This window comes from Pelmatolapia mariae, linkage group LG2, assembly GCF_036321145.2.
Source record: "Pelmatolapia mariae isolate MD_Pm_ZW linkage group LG2, Pm_UMD_F_2, whole genome shotgun sequence".
Classification (NCBI taxonomy): domain Eukaryota; kingdom Metazoa; phylum Chordata; class Actinopteri; order Cichliformes; family Cichlidae; genus Pelmatolapia; species Pelmatolapia mariae.
This window is the reverse complement of record NC_086228.1, coordinates 3,542,793-3,557,873: the sequence shown is the minus strand read 5'-3', so window position 1 is coordinate 3,557,873 and position 15,081 is coordinate 3,542,793. Positions and strand designations below refer to the sequence as shown.

The window sequence follows — 15,081 nt, the reverse complement described above, 5'->3', positions numbered from 1 at the left end:
AGGGGCGACTTAAGATTTTTTACACAGTGCTGTAATTTCATGTGCTGAGCCTTCTTAAGGATTCGAATTCATTTCATTCAAGATTTTAACGTGATATATTACAGTGGGGTAAGAGCTTAGTGTGTATGACATAAATCCAGCTTCTCCAGTTTTGTTGGACACCTTTGTTGCGTATCAGCCCCCTCACCTACTCCTTTCATTTTCTTTTCACGCTACCCACACAATAACAGACACACCACCTTACATGATTGATGAGGCTATATGTTTTGGGTCATAAGCAGTTACTTTTTTAAAAGTTTTTTTGTGGCAATTTCTGCACTTTGAGAAGTGTGTATTCACACACGTTCACCAAAAAACAAATTATATATATATAAAAATAAAATTAAAACTGAATGTATTTTAAGGTCTGAGCCAGGTGTGCATGGCTAAATAAGGCAAGTTGTGTGAAGAAGAGCCATACCATTTACCATTAGATTAAAAAACTGCTTTGACATCACAGATAAAGCCGTGGTGAGCAGCAACATTCCTGCATTATTTATTGTACATTTTTATGCGTCCATAGCCGGTTGCTCTTTATCACAAACATTGTTACGTAATTTTAGATGATCTAATACCTATTTCATCCAGTGGCTAAAATTAGAAGTGTATAATGACTCAGTAGAAGAACGGTCTGGGACTAAAATCCCAGCCCTTTTACACTCAGCACAATCGCCACTAAATCACTTTTTAAGATTGATTTGGACGCCAGAAACCCAGCCTGCACTGTACACTGCAGTTTTTCACTACAAAACACAGTTTGTCTTGGCTGACGAAGCAGACTGGAGTGGTCCCTAGAGTGACTTACTCTCATGTGCAACAGAGCGGGTCAAAAAGGTTAAGCTAAAGCCAAGCGTCCATCTAGTACAAACAAACAGAGGGCTGACCCTTTTTTAAGCCTCCTGACGCTCCTGTTGGTCAGTAACACCTGCTGAAGCATCTTTCTGAGGGCAAAAACGATGTATGTGCTCTATGCTTGTATAATCAGCAATTAAGCTAATGTACTTCAGGCCAGAGAAAGGTGAACTTTGGTTTCAGAGAACCTTGCTGGTTGTGCAGCTAGTGAGCTGTGTGTGGTGGTCTGTGGAGACGAGTGTGTGCTTTGCTAATTTACCCTTTTTTGATTTACATGAACTTTTCAGTTTAGTGATGAACTCTTGCTTTTTGTTGTTTTCCTTACTTAAAAGGTGATAGCGGCTTGCCTGTCTCTCTTAGTTTAACTAGTGATAGAAATTTTAATAAAAACTTTTAATTTAACAATTTTGCCTCCCTGTCTCCTTTTTTTTAACCCGGACACTTTTTGTTACTTTCCCACATCCCCTGGACCTCTTAGGGGAGTGTAAAAAGCACAGTAGGTTTTATTTAAGGTGATGGCGGTGATGAAAACTGCACTTAGTAGCTCAGAAAGTGCTTAAAGATGTACACTTAGTCCTTGGGCTCATTTTGCCTTTCTCTGTCTCTTACAATTTCTACAGCTCCACAACATTTTAACATCTTATCTCTCTGCGTCCCTCTTTCTTTCCCTCCCTTTCCCTGTTCTCTTTTTTTCTCCAGACTGCGCTGGATGTGGAGCCGAGATCAAGCAGGGTCAGTCTCTCCTGGCACTTGACAAACAGTGGCACGTCAGCTGCTTCAGATGTCGGACGTGCAATATGGTCCTCACTGGAGAGTACATCAGCAAGTGAGTGTGTAAAGGGAAGGAAAACAGAGAGAAACAAAATGCCCAACAACTGCTCTGTCCTTCTTTATCTGCGGTTTCCCCAAGACAAGGCAAATTGTGTCGTTGATACTCTACTAGCAGTTTCTTTTATATGTTCTATGTTGCAGGGATGGAGTGCCATACTGTGAGGCAGATTACCACGCCCAGTATGGGGTGAAATGTGAGACCTGCAGCAGATACATCAGTGGAAGGGTTTTGGAGGTGAGAACGGAACCGGATGTCAACATTAGATGATCCCATCGCAGCAGCAGCACAGAAATCCAAATTGGAGTGAACCGCAGAGCGTAATCAGCGTTATCGTAATTGAACGGCCGCGTCGCACGTCCTCTGCGGAGTTTAAGCCCCGCTGCGCTTCAGGGAGTGACCGACTTAAGATTGAGGGGGTGATAAAACATTTTGTGAAGCTTTACTAAACCGAAACCAATTGAGCTGCACCACGTTGAGCGCGCCCGACAGAACATCCGAGCAGATCGACTGTTTCTACTTGAGGTCAAAGAGAACACAAACCACCCTCCACTCTGAGGAGGTTAAAAAAAAAAACTAGACTGAGGCACAACTTTGTGAAAGGAACGGAGACAAAAAGGGAGTTTAAAAAAAAGATCAGAGGCTAAAAAGTGAAGGGTGATGTCAGAGGGAGACAGAAAGTGGGATTAAAAATGCACAGAGTGAAGCAGTTTTTTAAGAGATTGCAGAAGGAGTCAGCAGCAAAGGATCTACAGCAAAGAGTTAGGAGTTGGGCTTAAGAAAGAAGTGAAGGGAGAGTAATGAGGAGAGCAGGGCTGGAAATAATGAAAGTGATAAAGTGCAGATGCTAATTAAATGTTTTGGAAGAGTCTCTGGTGGGCGTCTTGTGTCTGAGGGGACTTGAGGAAAGGGAGCAGATGTAGTAAAACTTTGTCAGACGCACACACAAACACACACATGCACATACAGGGTCTTGTTGTCCCTCTGCTCCTTCGCCTGTCAGAATAGCTGGTGTAAAGTGCTTTGTTCCTGACTGTCAGCCTCTCTAGGCTATTTATAGACATGGGGACATGTCAGCCTTCATGCTGCAAGTCTCTCTCTCACTTTCTTTTCCCACTGCATCTGTGTCGTTTGTTCTCTGAACATGTGTATCTGCGCTCGCTTGCATTCAGTCTTCTGTCAGTATTTGATCACATAATGATGCACTTCTTTAGGATGCAGCGTGCATCTAGACTGACTCAGGGGAAGTCTCATGCAGAGGTTTGTAGCCCTACACTTGCAAAATGCAGTTCATTAAGGATAAGAAAAACTTAGGAGCTGATTATTGGCACATTGACAGATACCAATAAGTCGCACAGACATCTGTTTAAAAGTGTTGTTTTCATTTATGCTGTCCGACGTCAAACGCTCGGATTAATCTCTCTGCGTCTGTGTTGATAATTAGACTTTTTTTTCCCCACGGCGCAGTGCTTCCGTTTAACTTAACACAGCCAAAGGTTGTTAGTTTAGTGAGTAGTTATATAGAAGATGGAGGAGGGGAGACATAAAGGGGGAAAGTGGAGGGTGGAGGATCATAAAACCGTCTTTCTTATGTTTCACTTAATGTCTCAGTTTGGCAATAAATTTAGCAGCCTGTTAGTGCCACCAGAGAGGTTCCTCATTTGAGATGGTAACAGCATTTATTTAACTGATACTGTTTGGCCACCGATAGTAAATGCTCCACTGCTTGGAAAACAGACAGAAGTGCTGCATCCTCCCCCTTTCGTAGTAACCTGAGCAGATAGGGAGTGCGGTTAAGATGTGTCTCGGAAACAGCTGAGCGTCTTGCTGCACAGTGGCAGTTCTTGGAGGGAGCTCGCTCATCAGGTGCAAAAACGTGCGATTTATGAACACGAGGAAGATTCAGTGCAGCTTGAAATGATATAAAGTACCTCACTGTGCACACAAACACACCCACTTAAACTTGCATGCCGTGGGTGTTCAGCTGACACAGTTCAGGTCTCCTCGTCTGCAGTGCCTCTATAAATAGAAATTCTCGAATGGTGCGTTTGGGGAAGGCAGAGGTGATGGGATGGGGCCACGCCTTGGCCATCAGCCCCGCAGGGTTGCATGTGAGAAACATCAGGAGCGTGATCACTTTTCTGTGTCCATTTCAGCTGCACCGTGTGCTTGGATTTATCCCCTCGAGGCACCCTGCATGTTCAAGGGCATATTTCACACTCACATGTCCTTCACTTACATGATTCTGTATTGTACACACACATGCATACACATGCTTCCTCATGTGACTGACCTACGGGGATCCCTAATTATGGCATAGGGAGAGAATGGGTGGTTTCTAGCATGCTAATGAGACAGCTTCAGGCAATCCACTGGTCTCCTAATACTTTCTGAGGCTACTGGTGGCCAAATAAAGCGCATAAAAAACATATGGAAACAGTGACCTGCTCTGCTAGGCGGGGTGCGATTTTTAGATTAGCCCTCAATCTGTGAAAATCCTTGTAGTGATGATTTACGTTCAGCCACGTCCTCTCCTCATCACACAGGCAGGAGGGAAACACTACCATCCAACCTGCGCTCGGTGTGCCCGCTGCAACATGATGTTCAAAGAGGGCGAGGAAATGTACCTGACAGGTCGAGTAGCCACACATATGCATGTTTTAGATTGTGCTCACCAATTTTAGAAAATGCACGGCATGCGGAGAACACCCAGCAACTGTGTGACTGCCCTCTTTCTCTTGCTCCTCAGGATGCGAGGTGTGGCACCCGTTATGCAAGCAAGCGGCGAGAGCAGAGAGGAGACTCAGGGTGAGCTGGAGTTTCAGTTCAGTCTTTGTGTTTACGGAGTGCTAGTTTAAAACAGTCCTAAGAGCATTTGACAGTGGTATAGAGAGAAGCCCACAGATATAGAGCGAAACTTCCTCACTATGTGAATTAACTCCCTCTTTGTCTGATTCTAACCCACAGCACAGACGCCTGTCCGAGGCCTCCATCTCTCCCCCGGGCTCCTCAATAGGCTCTCCCAGTAGAGTTATATGTGTAAGTAACCTGTGACTCTGCAGCTTTTAGTCACTTTTGGCTGCCACACTGCCACCGAGCCTACCCTTGAAGCACCTTTGCTACACTAGAATCACGAGCACTATGCTTAGGCTTGAACGGTCAAGCACAAAATAAGAGAGGCTGCTCACTCCCTTGGCCTGTTCACTTTGTCTGTGTCCTTAACCTCTGTTGTCACTGCTGATGTGCCAGACATCCCATTAGATTTGAAATAAAACAACTGTGATGCGACTGAACTCCTATCGTTTAGTCTCAAGGGGTTGAACTGCATCGCTTCATTTATTGTTATACACATTCCCATGTTTTCAGGGGGTGGTTCAAAAGTTCAAATTCACATAAGCATTTTATAAACTGATTATTATAGTGCTGTAATGACAAAAACTGTTTTGGCTGCAAGGACCGCCTGAAGTCTGGAACTTAAGAACTGTCAAAACAATGGGTTTGCTCCTTTTGCAAAGCTTTGTCAGTCCTTTACTGAATCTCTCTCTTCAGTTTTATTTCAAATCAAATGGCAAAATTGTGGATACAATGTGTCAATGTCTTCAACCTGACTGGATATATCATGCTCATTTTCGATATTCAATGACCAAAAAGCACTCTACTCATAATACACTAAGTAAAAAAATTAAAGGAACACTTGTTAATCGGAGTATAGCATCAAGTCAGTTAAACCTCTGTGATATTGATCTGCTCAGTTAAATATCAGAGGGGGTTGGTAATCAGTTTTAGCTGCTTTAGTGTTAATGAAATTAACAACAGGTGGACTAGAGTGGCAACCCTCAAAACAGGAATGGTTTTACAGCTGGAGGACAATGATATTTTTTTCTCTCTTCTGCTTTCTCACTGTTTTGCATTTGGTTATGGTCAGTGTCACTAGTGGTAGCATGAGGCGATTCCTGGACCCTACAGAGGTTGCATATCAATATGTGCCATTACCAGAAAGTTTGCTGTGTCTCCCAGCACAGCCTCAAGAGCATGGACGAGATTCCAGGACACCGGCAGTTACTGTAGGAAAGCTGGACAGGGTCACAGAAGGTCCTTAACCCATCAGGAGGGCCGATATCTGCTGGTTTGTGCAAGGAGGAACAGGATGAGCACTTTCAAAGCTGCAAAATGACCTGCAGTATGGCACTGGTGTGAATGTCTGATCTAAACAATCAGAAATAAACTTAATAAGGGTGGCCTGAGGAACCAACATCCTCTAGTGGGCTCTGTACTCAGTGGCTAGAACTATGGAGCCTGACTGGCATTTCCCATAGACTACCAGAATTGGCAGGTACATCATTGGTGCCCTGTGCTTTTTTGCAGATGAGAGCAGGTTCACTCTGAGGACATGTGACAGACATGAAAGTGTCTGCGGAAGTTGTGGAGAACATTATGTTAATCCTAAATCCAGTAGAAAATCTGGGACATTGTTTCAGTCCAACCGATGCCACTAGGCTGCACTTCAGACTGTCCAGGAGCTCAGTGATGCCCTGATCCAGATCTGCAAGGAGATCCTCCAGGCACCATCTGTCATCTTATTAGCAGCATGCCCCAACATACAAACCATACAAACTACTAAGTGCCCTTTTGACTCACTGGAATAAAATTTAATCAAAATGGACTAGCCTGTTGCATCATTTTTTAACTTTGATTCTCAGGGTGTCTTTGAATTCGGCCCTCTGTAGATTGATAATTGTCATTTCCATCAAACTATGTGGCATCCTTTCATTTCTAACACATTACAGAGTCCATGTTGGTTTAGATATCCAGCATGATCTCCCCCTCCAATCTAATGTGTTGTCAAAGTGTTCCTTTAAGTTTTTTGAGCAGTGTTTATGCTGAAAACCACATCAGAGTGTCAGCCAGGCCTTATTTTTTGTTTAGTGCTTAGCAGTTGCACTTGTAAGTCCTGCCTTTTTGGCTGTCTGAATTGTTGCTGTGTATCACTGCAGTATTAGCATGTCAGGGGTTATCTGCATGCAAGCAGGAGTCACTGCTCCTTGCTCAGCCCTGCCCTGCCCTGCTCTCTTCTCATAATCAATGACCTTTCTGTTTAAGGTGATGGATGAGGGAGAAATGCAGTGTAAGCACGCTTGTCGTCCATACTGTCTCCACGCTTCCTCCCTCTCTTTCGCTCTCCTGCTGTCTGTGCTTCCTCTGCTTTCTCTCTGACATATGCTGATATCCTGAAGGTCAACAGCTTACAGTGCTGTCAGCTCCTGCAGCGTGTTCGTTTGTACCTGTGTGTTCCTCGTTAAGTTTTCACTGCCCCCCCCTCTACGGCTCTCACTGTTTCACGATCTTCTTGCTATCACTGGTGAAGTTCTCATTCATTGTCCATGTGGTTGATGTTGGGTCTTGTTGCTGTAGCGCTGTCTTTTGGTGGGTGTATGTGTGTCCTCTCTCCAGGCCAGAGTGGAGAATGAGATCCTAGATTATAAGGACCTAGCTGCCCTGCCAAAGGTCAAAGCCATATATGAGGTCCAACAGCCAGACCTCATATCCTCCTCATACCAGCCGTACCACAGATACATCTCTGATGACAGACTAGACACTTACAGCTATGGGGAGGTACTGCAGCCACACACTCCAGGTCAAACACAGCATTGCTCTCGTCACTCGTCTCTTTTCAGGAAGATCAAAAGTGGGTGTCATGCAGTTTGATTGGGCATATTTTGTTAGTTTTCGATTTTTTTTTCTGCTTTTGAAAAATAATCCCAGAAATTATTGATATTTGTTTGGATGATTTTGATTTGGTATTGATTGATGATTGACTGATGTGATGTTTACAGGAGTACTTTTAAAGGTGAAAAACAATCAAACTGTCTTTTGTGGATGAATGAACTGTTTAAAACATTTGACCTAATCTTTTTACATAGCAGCCAGTTATTTGTAGTGCAAATGTGCAATTACCGTAGTTTTCGGGTCATAAGCCGCTACTTTTTTCCCACACTGTGAACACTGCGGCTTATACTGACGTGCGGCTAATGCATATTTTTTTCCATGCGGCCAAAAACATTTTGCCTGGTAACAGTAGACCAATAAAATTGATAAGTAGTATATATACGGTATATATTTTTTACCAGTTGTTAAGAGACGTTGTAATGTTGTTTGTGCACTGTTCCGTAAAAAAACCATAAGCAACGTAATTTGTGTGTTACCGATACGTACGTATACTTAAAGGTAGCCGTGTTACAGGCGCTGTTCGAGGAAAAAAAGCATTTGCAGTATGTATTTTTGTATGTTACCATAACGTTTATGTTACCATGTTTATGTTACCTTACGGATCAAATTAAAAGTTAAAAATCCTCACGTGTAATATTTCTGTGTAAATATCTCATATTACAAGTGAAACGCATACGGCTTTAAATCCGGTGCGGCCTGTACAAGTACAAAATTGATTTTCTAAAATTAGAGCATGCGGCTTTTAATCAGGTGCGCTCTGTAGTCCGGGATTTACGGTAAATGTAAACATACTTACAGGAAATTATGTTTTCATGATTAAAATTTTGATTATATTTCATGCCACTCTCACATCTGTCTTCTCAAGAAGAAAGAGCTTGCAGGTGATCGGTTTGGGTTTTAAACAACGAACCGTGCAAGCTTCAACCAAGAAATAATGCATGCTAACCTTCATTTGGATTTTGCAGTCTAAAAAGAAGATAAATAGCCACTTTCCCAGACAATGGATTAAACTTGGTCTTTGAAAAAACAGAAAAGAAAAATTAAACTTAAAGTAGACTAGACTCCGTGTCTGGGAAACTGAGCAATAAAGTTTTAATCAGTCAGCTTTTGAAATCTATAAAAGAGGTATGGAAGAGGATTACAGCCACAGATTCAGTTCAGCATCCTGAGAAAAACATCACAATTTACACTTTTTTTTCCATCCTGACATTTTTCTCAGAATTTTTACTTTAGTCCTACAATCTCAATTTTTTTCCCCTACATTTGTATTCTGAAAATAAAGTCATGAAGCCCGATTTTCTTTTGTTTTCTTACTTTCTTTTCTTTAGCCCCTCTTCTACAGAGTGGTTATCTAAGAAACTGAATGAGTTGATTTCATTAAAATTTTAAACTTTAATTGTCTTTTCCTGTCTCCACTGTAGTCACTTGGGACTCTCTCTCCCTATTCTCAGGTAAGCACTTTGAACGTAGCAGTGAATGTAGTACAAGTTCACCCAAGTGAGCTGTTGTCATTTCGGTGAGCTATGTGTCTGTTTGCTCGTCTTTCACCTGACTTGCTTTGTTTGTCCCTTTTAGGACTATGACAGCCTAGATATAAAGCAGAGGCGGTGCTCCAGTCCCGGCTACATCGACTCACCAACATATAGTCGCCAAGGCATGTCACCCATCATGCCTCGCTCTCCACAGCACTATGGCTACCCTGGTAAGATGTCTGTTTTAGAAAGTTTAGGAAGCAGTCTCCAGCAGTGTATCTATATAAATACAAAATATGCAATCAACTTGTTAGCCAGTTGCTGGAAACTTCATTAAGTCGCATAACAACCAAGTAATAATCTTTTAATTAGAAGCTCCTGTAGAAGTTGTAGCCACATATTTAGCATAAAGACAATGAATAAACTCAACTGTGTCGTCCAACTAGTTGCACAAAAGCAAAATGTCAAACTATTCCTTTTACTAGAGATCAAAGTGTTTGTCATTTCCATCTGTCATTACCAGTTAAATAGCCCCTAATATATTTGTACTGGTGACAAATATCTGCCACAGTAGCTGTTTGACTGTCACCTTTGCTGCAGTTGCTCCTTGGCTATCATTTCATTTAACTCTTACACATGTGCGTTGATGCTGTAATTACTAATTACAGTTCTAAAGAGCCCTCTATGCTGCTGATAAGTCAATAACCTTTGTCGTTACACAAGTAGAAAGGTTACTGAGTGTCACCTTGTAATTTTAAACACACTTTTGAGCTGTTTGGCTTTCATCTGCATGTGCTGATGCCTTCCTTCATGCTCGTGTTTCCTTCGCTGTGATTGGGCCATGGCTGGCTGCAGGCTCTGAGAGTGGCAGGAGTTCACCTTATTATAGCCAAGACGGGCGACCAAGCACACCCACCACAAACCAGCCCCCTAAACATTTTCATGTACCAGGTAGGACTCCTCATCTCCTCACATTCACACTACTCTCAGATTTATTTATTTCTTTTTTCACTTCACAGAGAAGATTTCATCAGCCATTATTCACTGAAGGAAGTCCTTTACAAAAGGTCATATTAAGTTCCTCAGGAGTGAGCGTGTGTGAAAATGTGAAAGTTGTATATTTATACAACACATAATCGATCTGGCATATTCTTCCCCTCATACTGCATATTTACTTTTCTTTACAATCATCCCTCCTACCTCGCCTGCCAGTAGTTCACATCCTCTCCTCCTTTACTCCTCCATGTTTCACGTCTTCATCTCCTCTTTCTCTCCTCAGCCACAGGGGATCCCAACATCTACAGGAAGCCTCCCATCTATAAGAGAACGGGTACAGTGCAGTTAGTCCTGCCTTAGCCTGCCTGTCCTTCTGTCAGTTTTAGTCATGCTTTGTTTAACCCGATGTAGATGTGTTTACCGGCCTCTCGCCATTCAGCTTCGCGTAGCGTCGATGTTCCAGCTGTTCAGTGAAACCGAAGCCTGCACAAACAAAAACAGCAACGATTAGAAGTGCTAGAAAAAGCACAATGGGAATAGAGTTTTGACTTGTGCAGCTCGTTCCAAAGTTGAGGAAGGGGATCAGTCAGACTTCTCGCATTAGCGGCACTGAGTGAATATAAAAGAGCAATGTTTTAGTGTGCATGCCACAAGCATATGAATATGCCTGCTACCGCGCGCAGCTCCCGACAGGTTCTTGTTGGCAAATAGTGCTGGAACAGGCCATGAATGAAGTGAAGGTTGCTCAGGCGTGAGAAGCGTTGAGTACAGAGGGCTCTGAGGACAACACAGTTCACCAGAATAGAACAGAACAATGGAACAAAGCGCACTGGAAAAACTGTTTTGTAACAGAATTTTAGATTTGCTGTGGAGTCTTCTTTTATTTGTCGGCCTTTTCTTTTTTTTTTCTTTTTAATGTGGGCTTAAACCATTTGTTACAAGTGTTCCAGCTCTAGAAAACAAATAGACTTGTTGTTTAAAGTCTTTATTACGTTCAAAAGCATGGTGGTGTGGTTAACACGAGATGCTGTTTTTTGGGGGATTTTTTTTTCACAAGGCCCAGCAATTAAATGCGCTTGAACTTTCTGGGTAGTGTGCTTCAGTAACAGAGTCTCTTTTCATTAAACTGCAAGGCCTTTTCAGCTGAGAGTCATAAAACCTCTTGATTGAGGACAGTCTTATCTCTGTTGTTGTCCTGCATGCTTTTCCGTGCTGTGCGTGTATGTGTGTGTGGGGGTTAGTTAGTGAGCAGCGTGTCGACTCCCGTCACCCGTCAGTGTCTCTGTTCTAAAAATTAGTACATCACTGGTCACGACGCTGCCTCGCGCAGTCCTTTACACACGATTAAGAAAGTGGCATGCACTGTAATTGGCAGCCTTTGTTAGCTCGCCTTGTTTGAATAATGACATTTAACTCATACATCAGTGATATTGATCCCTGTACTTCATGTCTTCCTGAATAACCATTGATTAACATGTTCTCTTGTGTCAGCGCCAAACACACCCCATGTAAACCCAAGGCCACAGCAGATACATGTGCTTTCCATTTGCTTTGTTCGCCAAATGCCAGTTATGTACTAATCAGTTAGCACCCAGTCAGCTACATGTATGCCTTCCGTGTGGGTAGCAAAGCACTCACATTGGATGCTCCAATAATGTTGCCCTTTATCTTTGCACCTCTTTTTTTCTTTTATTGCATCCAATCACTTTTACTCACTTCCCTCCACCTTCTGCTCCACTTTACCCGGTGACCTTGCCTCTGTAAGTATCTCCCTCCTTTCACTGTTTCAGTTACCGTCAGTGAATAGATACAGAATTTCATTCGTCTTCATGCGTGTGTGTCACTGTGTTTCGCATTCAGTGTTGTGCAGCCATACTTCCTCTGACAGAAGTATCAAGAGCGTTCAATATTGCTCTGAATATGTGTTGGTGTCGTGCATCGTGTACATGGGAATTCAATGGGCCATGGATTGGATCTGGCATGGCTAATGGCTAACAGAGTGAAGAGCGATCTATGCGACATTACACCGCATGTCACTCCCATTGACTTCCGTTGACTATGCTTTAGTGCAGAGTGGCATCAATATCGCCGCCTCGCGCCATTCGTGAAATGAATGTGAGCCTCAGGCTGAGCCGTAACAGAACTCCCTTTTTAATGCTGGCTATTTTCCCGCCGTTGGCCGGAATATTGATCTTCTCTGACAAGAGCGTTGGATATCATAAGTGTGAAGCTATGGAGTGAATGTGCTTCATCGCTGTATGTCTTTGTGACGCTCATTAAGATGTTTTTGTTAGTGCGCTGCTGGTGCGTGCCGTCTTAAAGCAATAGTTTGACATGTTGGGAAATTTCCTTTCACACTGAGAGCAAGATGAGAAGATCAATACCAATCTTGTTAAGTATCTGTCTGTTCAATATGAAGCCAGGAAACATCTTCGCTTAGCTTGACAGAAAGAGTAGACGCAGGGTGAAGCAGCTAGCCTGGGTCTGTAAAATGCAAGGCCCTAAAGCTCATTAACAATCTAGTTTGGGTAATTCATTCAGAAACCAAGCACCATATCTTTCCTGTAGTTTATAGACACCAGGAGTACGCTGCTGCAAGCCAAGAAATAATCCACATTTATTTTAATTTCTCCACTCTGGCGTTGCAAGATCCTGTTTACATCTGGTTTCTACTAAAACCAGAGGATTGTCATCATAGTGAAGTTTCCAGCCTTTGTGCTAAGCTGCGATGACCCTCTAATAACATAGGTGGGCAATTAATTTTCCCAAGGGGCCACATGAGAAACCGGGACTGTTTTTGGAGGGCCGCACCAATAAGCTGAACTCAGTTCTCCTCATTATTAATTTTCTCTTTATAAGCATGTTGATGTATTTCTTCACAGCAGTCCCGACTTCTCATGTGGCCCTGTAGGAAATTTAATTTCCCACCCCTGCTCTAGTGACTCCAGAATCATATTGAACTAACAGATATAAGAATGGTTTATAATTTCCCATCTAGCTCCCGACCATAAACTGAACAGGCAAACTGTTCCTCTAACAGGCCAGTTCTTTTGGTTCTGCCTCTTTCTCTCTTAATTCAAACAGACAATCACGTGGATGCAGCCACCAAAAGCAGGACTAGCGAGGACATCCTCAGATCCTCCAGACTGTCTACCTACTCTCCAGAGCCATACAGCCAGTCAGAGTCTGACTACTACCCCTACACCAGCTCCCCCAGGGGTACGAAACACTGCTGTTTCACTTATTCAGAGTGTACCGATGGCACACATGGGAGAGTGGTTCGTTTTGTAGCCATATTGTCATGTTTATCCATTTACTCGTGCTGTTGCTGTGCTCCCCGCGAAAGTGCAAAATTCATAAAGGGAATCTCTTTCATCTCTTTTCCTCACCCAGCCTATCGGGCGCCAAGAAGACGCTTCTCGACGGGAGGAGATGAAGAGACTTGGAGTCACGGTCTTCAAAGAGTAAGAGCTTCATAATTTTCTCTCTTTTCTTCAACGTCACTCTGAAGTAAGTCCCCACCTCAAAAAAAAAAGAAAAGAAAGAAAATCACCCATAAATAAATAAATGCACTTTTTTTAATCGCACGGCGCCTGTGTCGTCCTCCTTATTTGCTTCTCTTGCTCTCTTTCTCTGTCTTTCGTTTAATTCTACAACGCGTCCTTCATTGTTTCCTCTCCACCTTATGCTTCTCTCCTCGCCCTCTTTCCTCACAGATTGGGAGCGGCATCGGGAGGATGATTCTAAAGGAGGAGATGAAAGCCAGATCTGGTTCCTATGACAACGACCCCTGGGGCAGCGCGAGGAATTCTCGTAGCGGGAGCAAGGAAACACTGAACACAACAAGCTATGGCACCACGGCGTACAACAACACCATCAATGGCTGTAAGGATCCACCTATCCCACCCACCCCCACACCCCCAGTACATCCACCTCTTTTGTCTGCTGGTTTCTTCTGTTTCAGCAGGTTTATGACTGTATTTCTGTACAGCCCTATATGTTACCACAAGGGTTTTTTTATGAGCCTCAGTATGTCACCGGCGTTGTGAGGGCGATGGCGATGAGGTTTGCGGATGCAGGTCACAGAGGGTCACGGCCGCTGCTGGAGGCTGGGTGGTGTATTGAGATGGAACGATGATGAGTGTGCTTAACAGCTGTGGTAGGCCAGCGGCAGGGGCAGATGTGGCCTGTCAGTGTTGGAGGGATATCTGATCACACTGATTTAGAAAATTTCAAGCTAACTGAAACAGAGTGCTCAACCAGGTGTGCTGAAATTCCAGATGTCACAAAGTCACATGCCGACTTGTTTCTCTTTGTAATAGTCGCACTTCGCTGCTCATACAGTGTATAAGCTACTAGTTATTTTATCCTCTGACATTCAGCCTCACCTCATCTCTATCAGACAGGTTTTTTCCCGCTCCCTTTGCTTTCTCTCTCCAAAATTGTTCCATATGGGTGGATCTACCCTTCCATCTACCCCTGTATCTATGTGATTCTCTCACTCTCACAGCTGGTGTCCCATATCCTGTTTTATTTATGAGCGGTAAGATCTCTCATTAAAGCCGCTTCTCAAATGGGAGTGAGCGGGGCTGAATGGGACTCGGCTCGCTGGTGGTGTTTGAAAGGCAACAAAGGCTTGTAACTGTGCAAGCTTGGGTGTTGCAGTTAGATGTTGAAGCATGTAGTGTGTTTTTTGCACACTTGTGCATCTTATTTTTCTCGTTTTTTAAAAGATGCTTGCATGTTCCCTGGCCTTATTGCCCCTTTGATGTTTTGTGTTCCTCGCAGGGCTTGATGAATGTGGAACTTGCCCCCCTTTTTTCTTTAATTCCTCTTTTTGTCAAGCCTATAAAAGACAGATTGATGTCAAAACTCTACACTTATTTTCCCTGATGAGGTTTTTCATGAATTTAGATTAGGCTCATGTGCTGCAGCATTTATTGTTTTATTATTGTTGTTGTTTTTGTGACAGGTAATCGTATCATCTGTTTATTTTACAGCTCCTCGGTCACAGTACAGCACCGATAGCGGTAAGTTCATCTGCAGAGCGTTTCAATATGTGGCTCTGGTTTATTTAAATAGCTGTTTTTTTAAGGCATCAGTTTATTATTGATCTTTTCCTGCTGGTTTTAATACTCCTGGATTCTTCGACCAGCATAATTTGCA

The 15,081-nt window shown here is 43.2% G+C and overlaps 1 protein-coding gene across 6 annotated transcripts in view; it reads left to right on the top strand.

The window, feature by feature from the left end:
- Positions 1-15,081, top strand: part of ablim3 (actin binding LIM protein family, member 3) — a 45,823-nt gene that overhangs the window by 28,768 nt on the left and 1,974 nt on the right. For 2 of the 6 annotated variants that reach the window (XR_010095335.2, XM_063490434.1), the window contains 14 exons: positions 1,591-1,717; positions 1,864-1,957; positions 4,267-4,354; positions 4,470-4,528; positions 4,688-4,759; positions 7,172-7,333; positions 8,869-8,898; positions 9,023-9,149; positions 9,775-9,870; positions 10,199-10,249; positions 13,018-13,134; positions 13,309-13,379; positions 13,632-13,800; positions 14,916-14,945. Coding sequence is in view for 2 of the 6 variants with exons in the window: in XM_063490434.1 (XP_063346504.1) it covers positions 1,591-1,717; positions 1,864-1,957; positions 4,267-4,354; positions 4,470-4,528; positions 4,688-4,759; positions 7,172-7,333; positions 8,869-8,898; positions 9,023-9,149; positions 9,775-9,870; positions 10,199-10,249; positions 13,018-13,134; positions 13,309-13,379; positions 13,632-13,800; positions 14,916-14,945 (1,293 nt within the window). In the remaining 4 variants the exon portion in view is untranslated. Of the gene's footprint in view, positions 1-1,590; positions 1,718-1,863; positions 1,958-4,266; positions 4,355-4,469; positions 4,529-4,687; positions 4,760-7,171; positions 7,334-8,868; positions 8,899-9,022; positions 9,150-9,774; positions 9,871-10,198; positions 10,250-12,999; positions 13,135-13,308; positions 13,380-13,631; positions 13,801-14,915; positions 14,946-15,081 lie in introns of all 6 variants that reach the window. The other 4 variants (XM_063490444.1, XR_010573380.1, XR_010095338.2 and 1 more) reach the window with 4 other exon arrangements.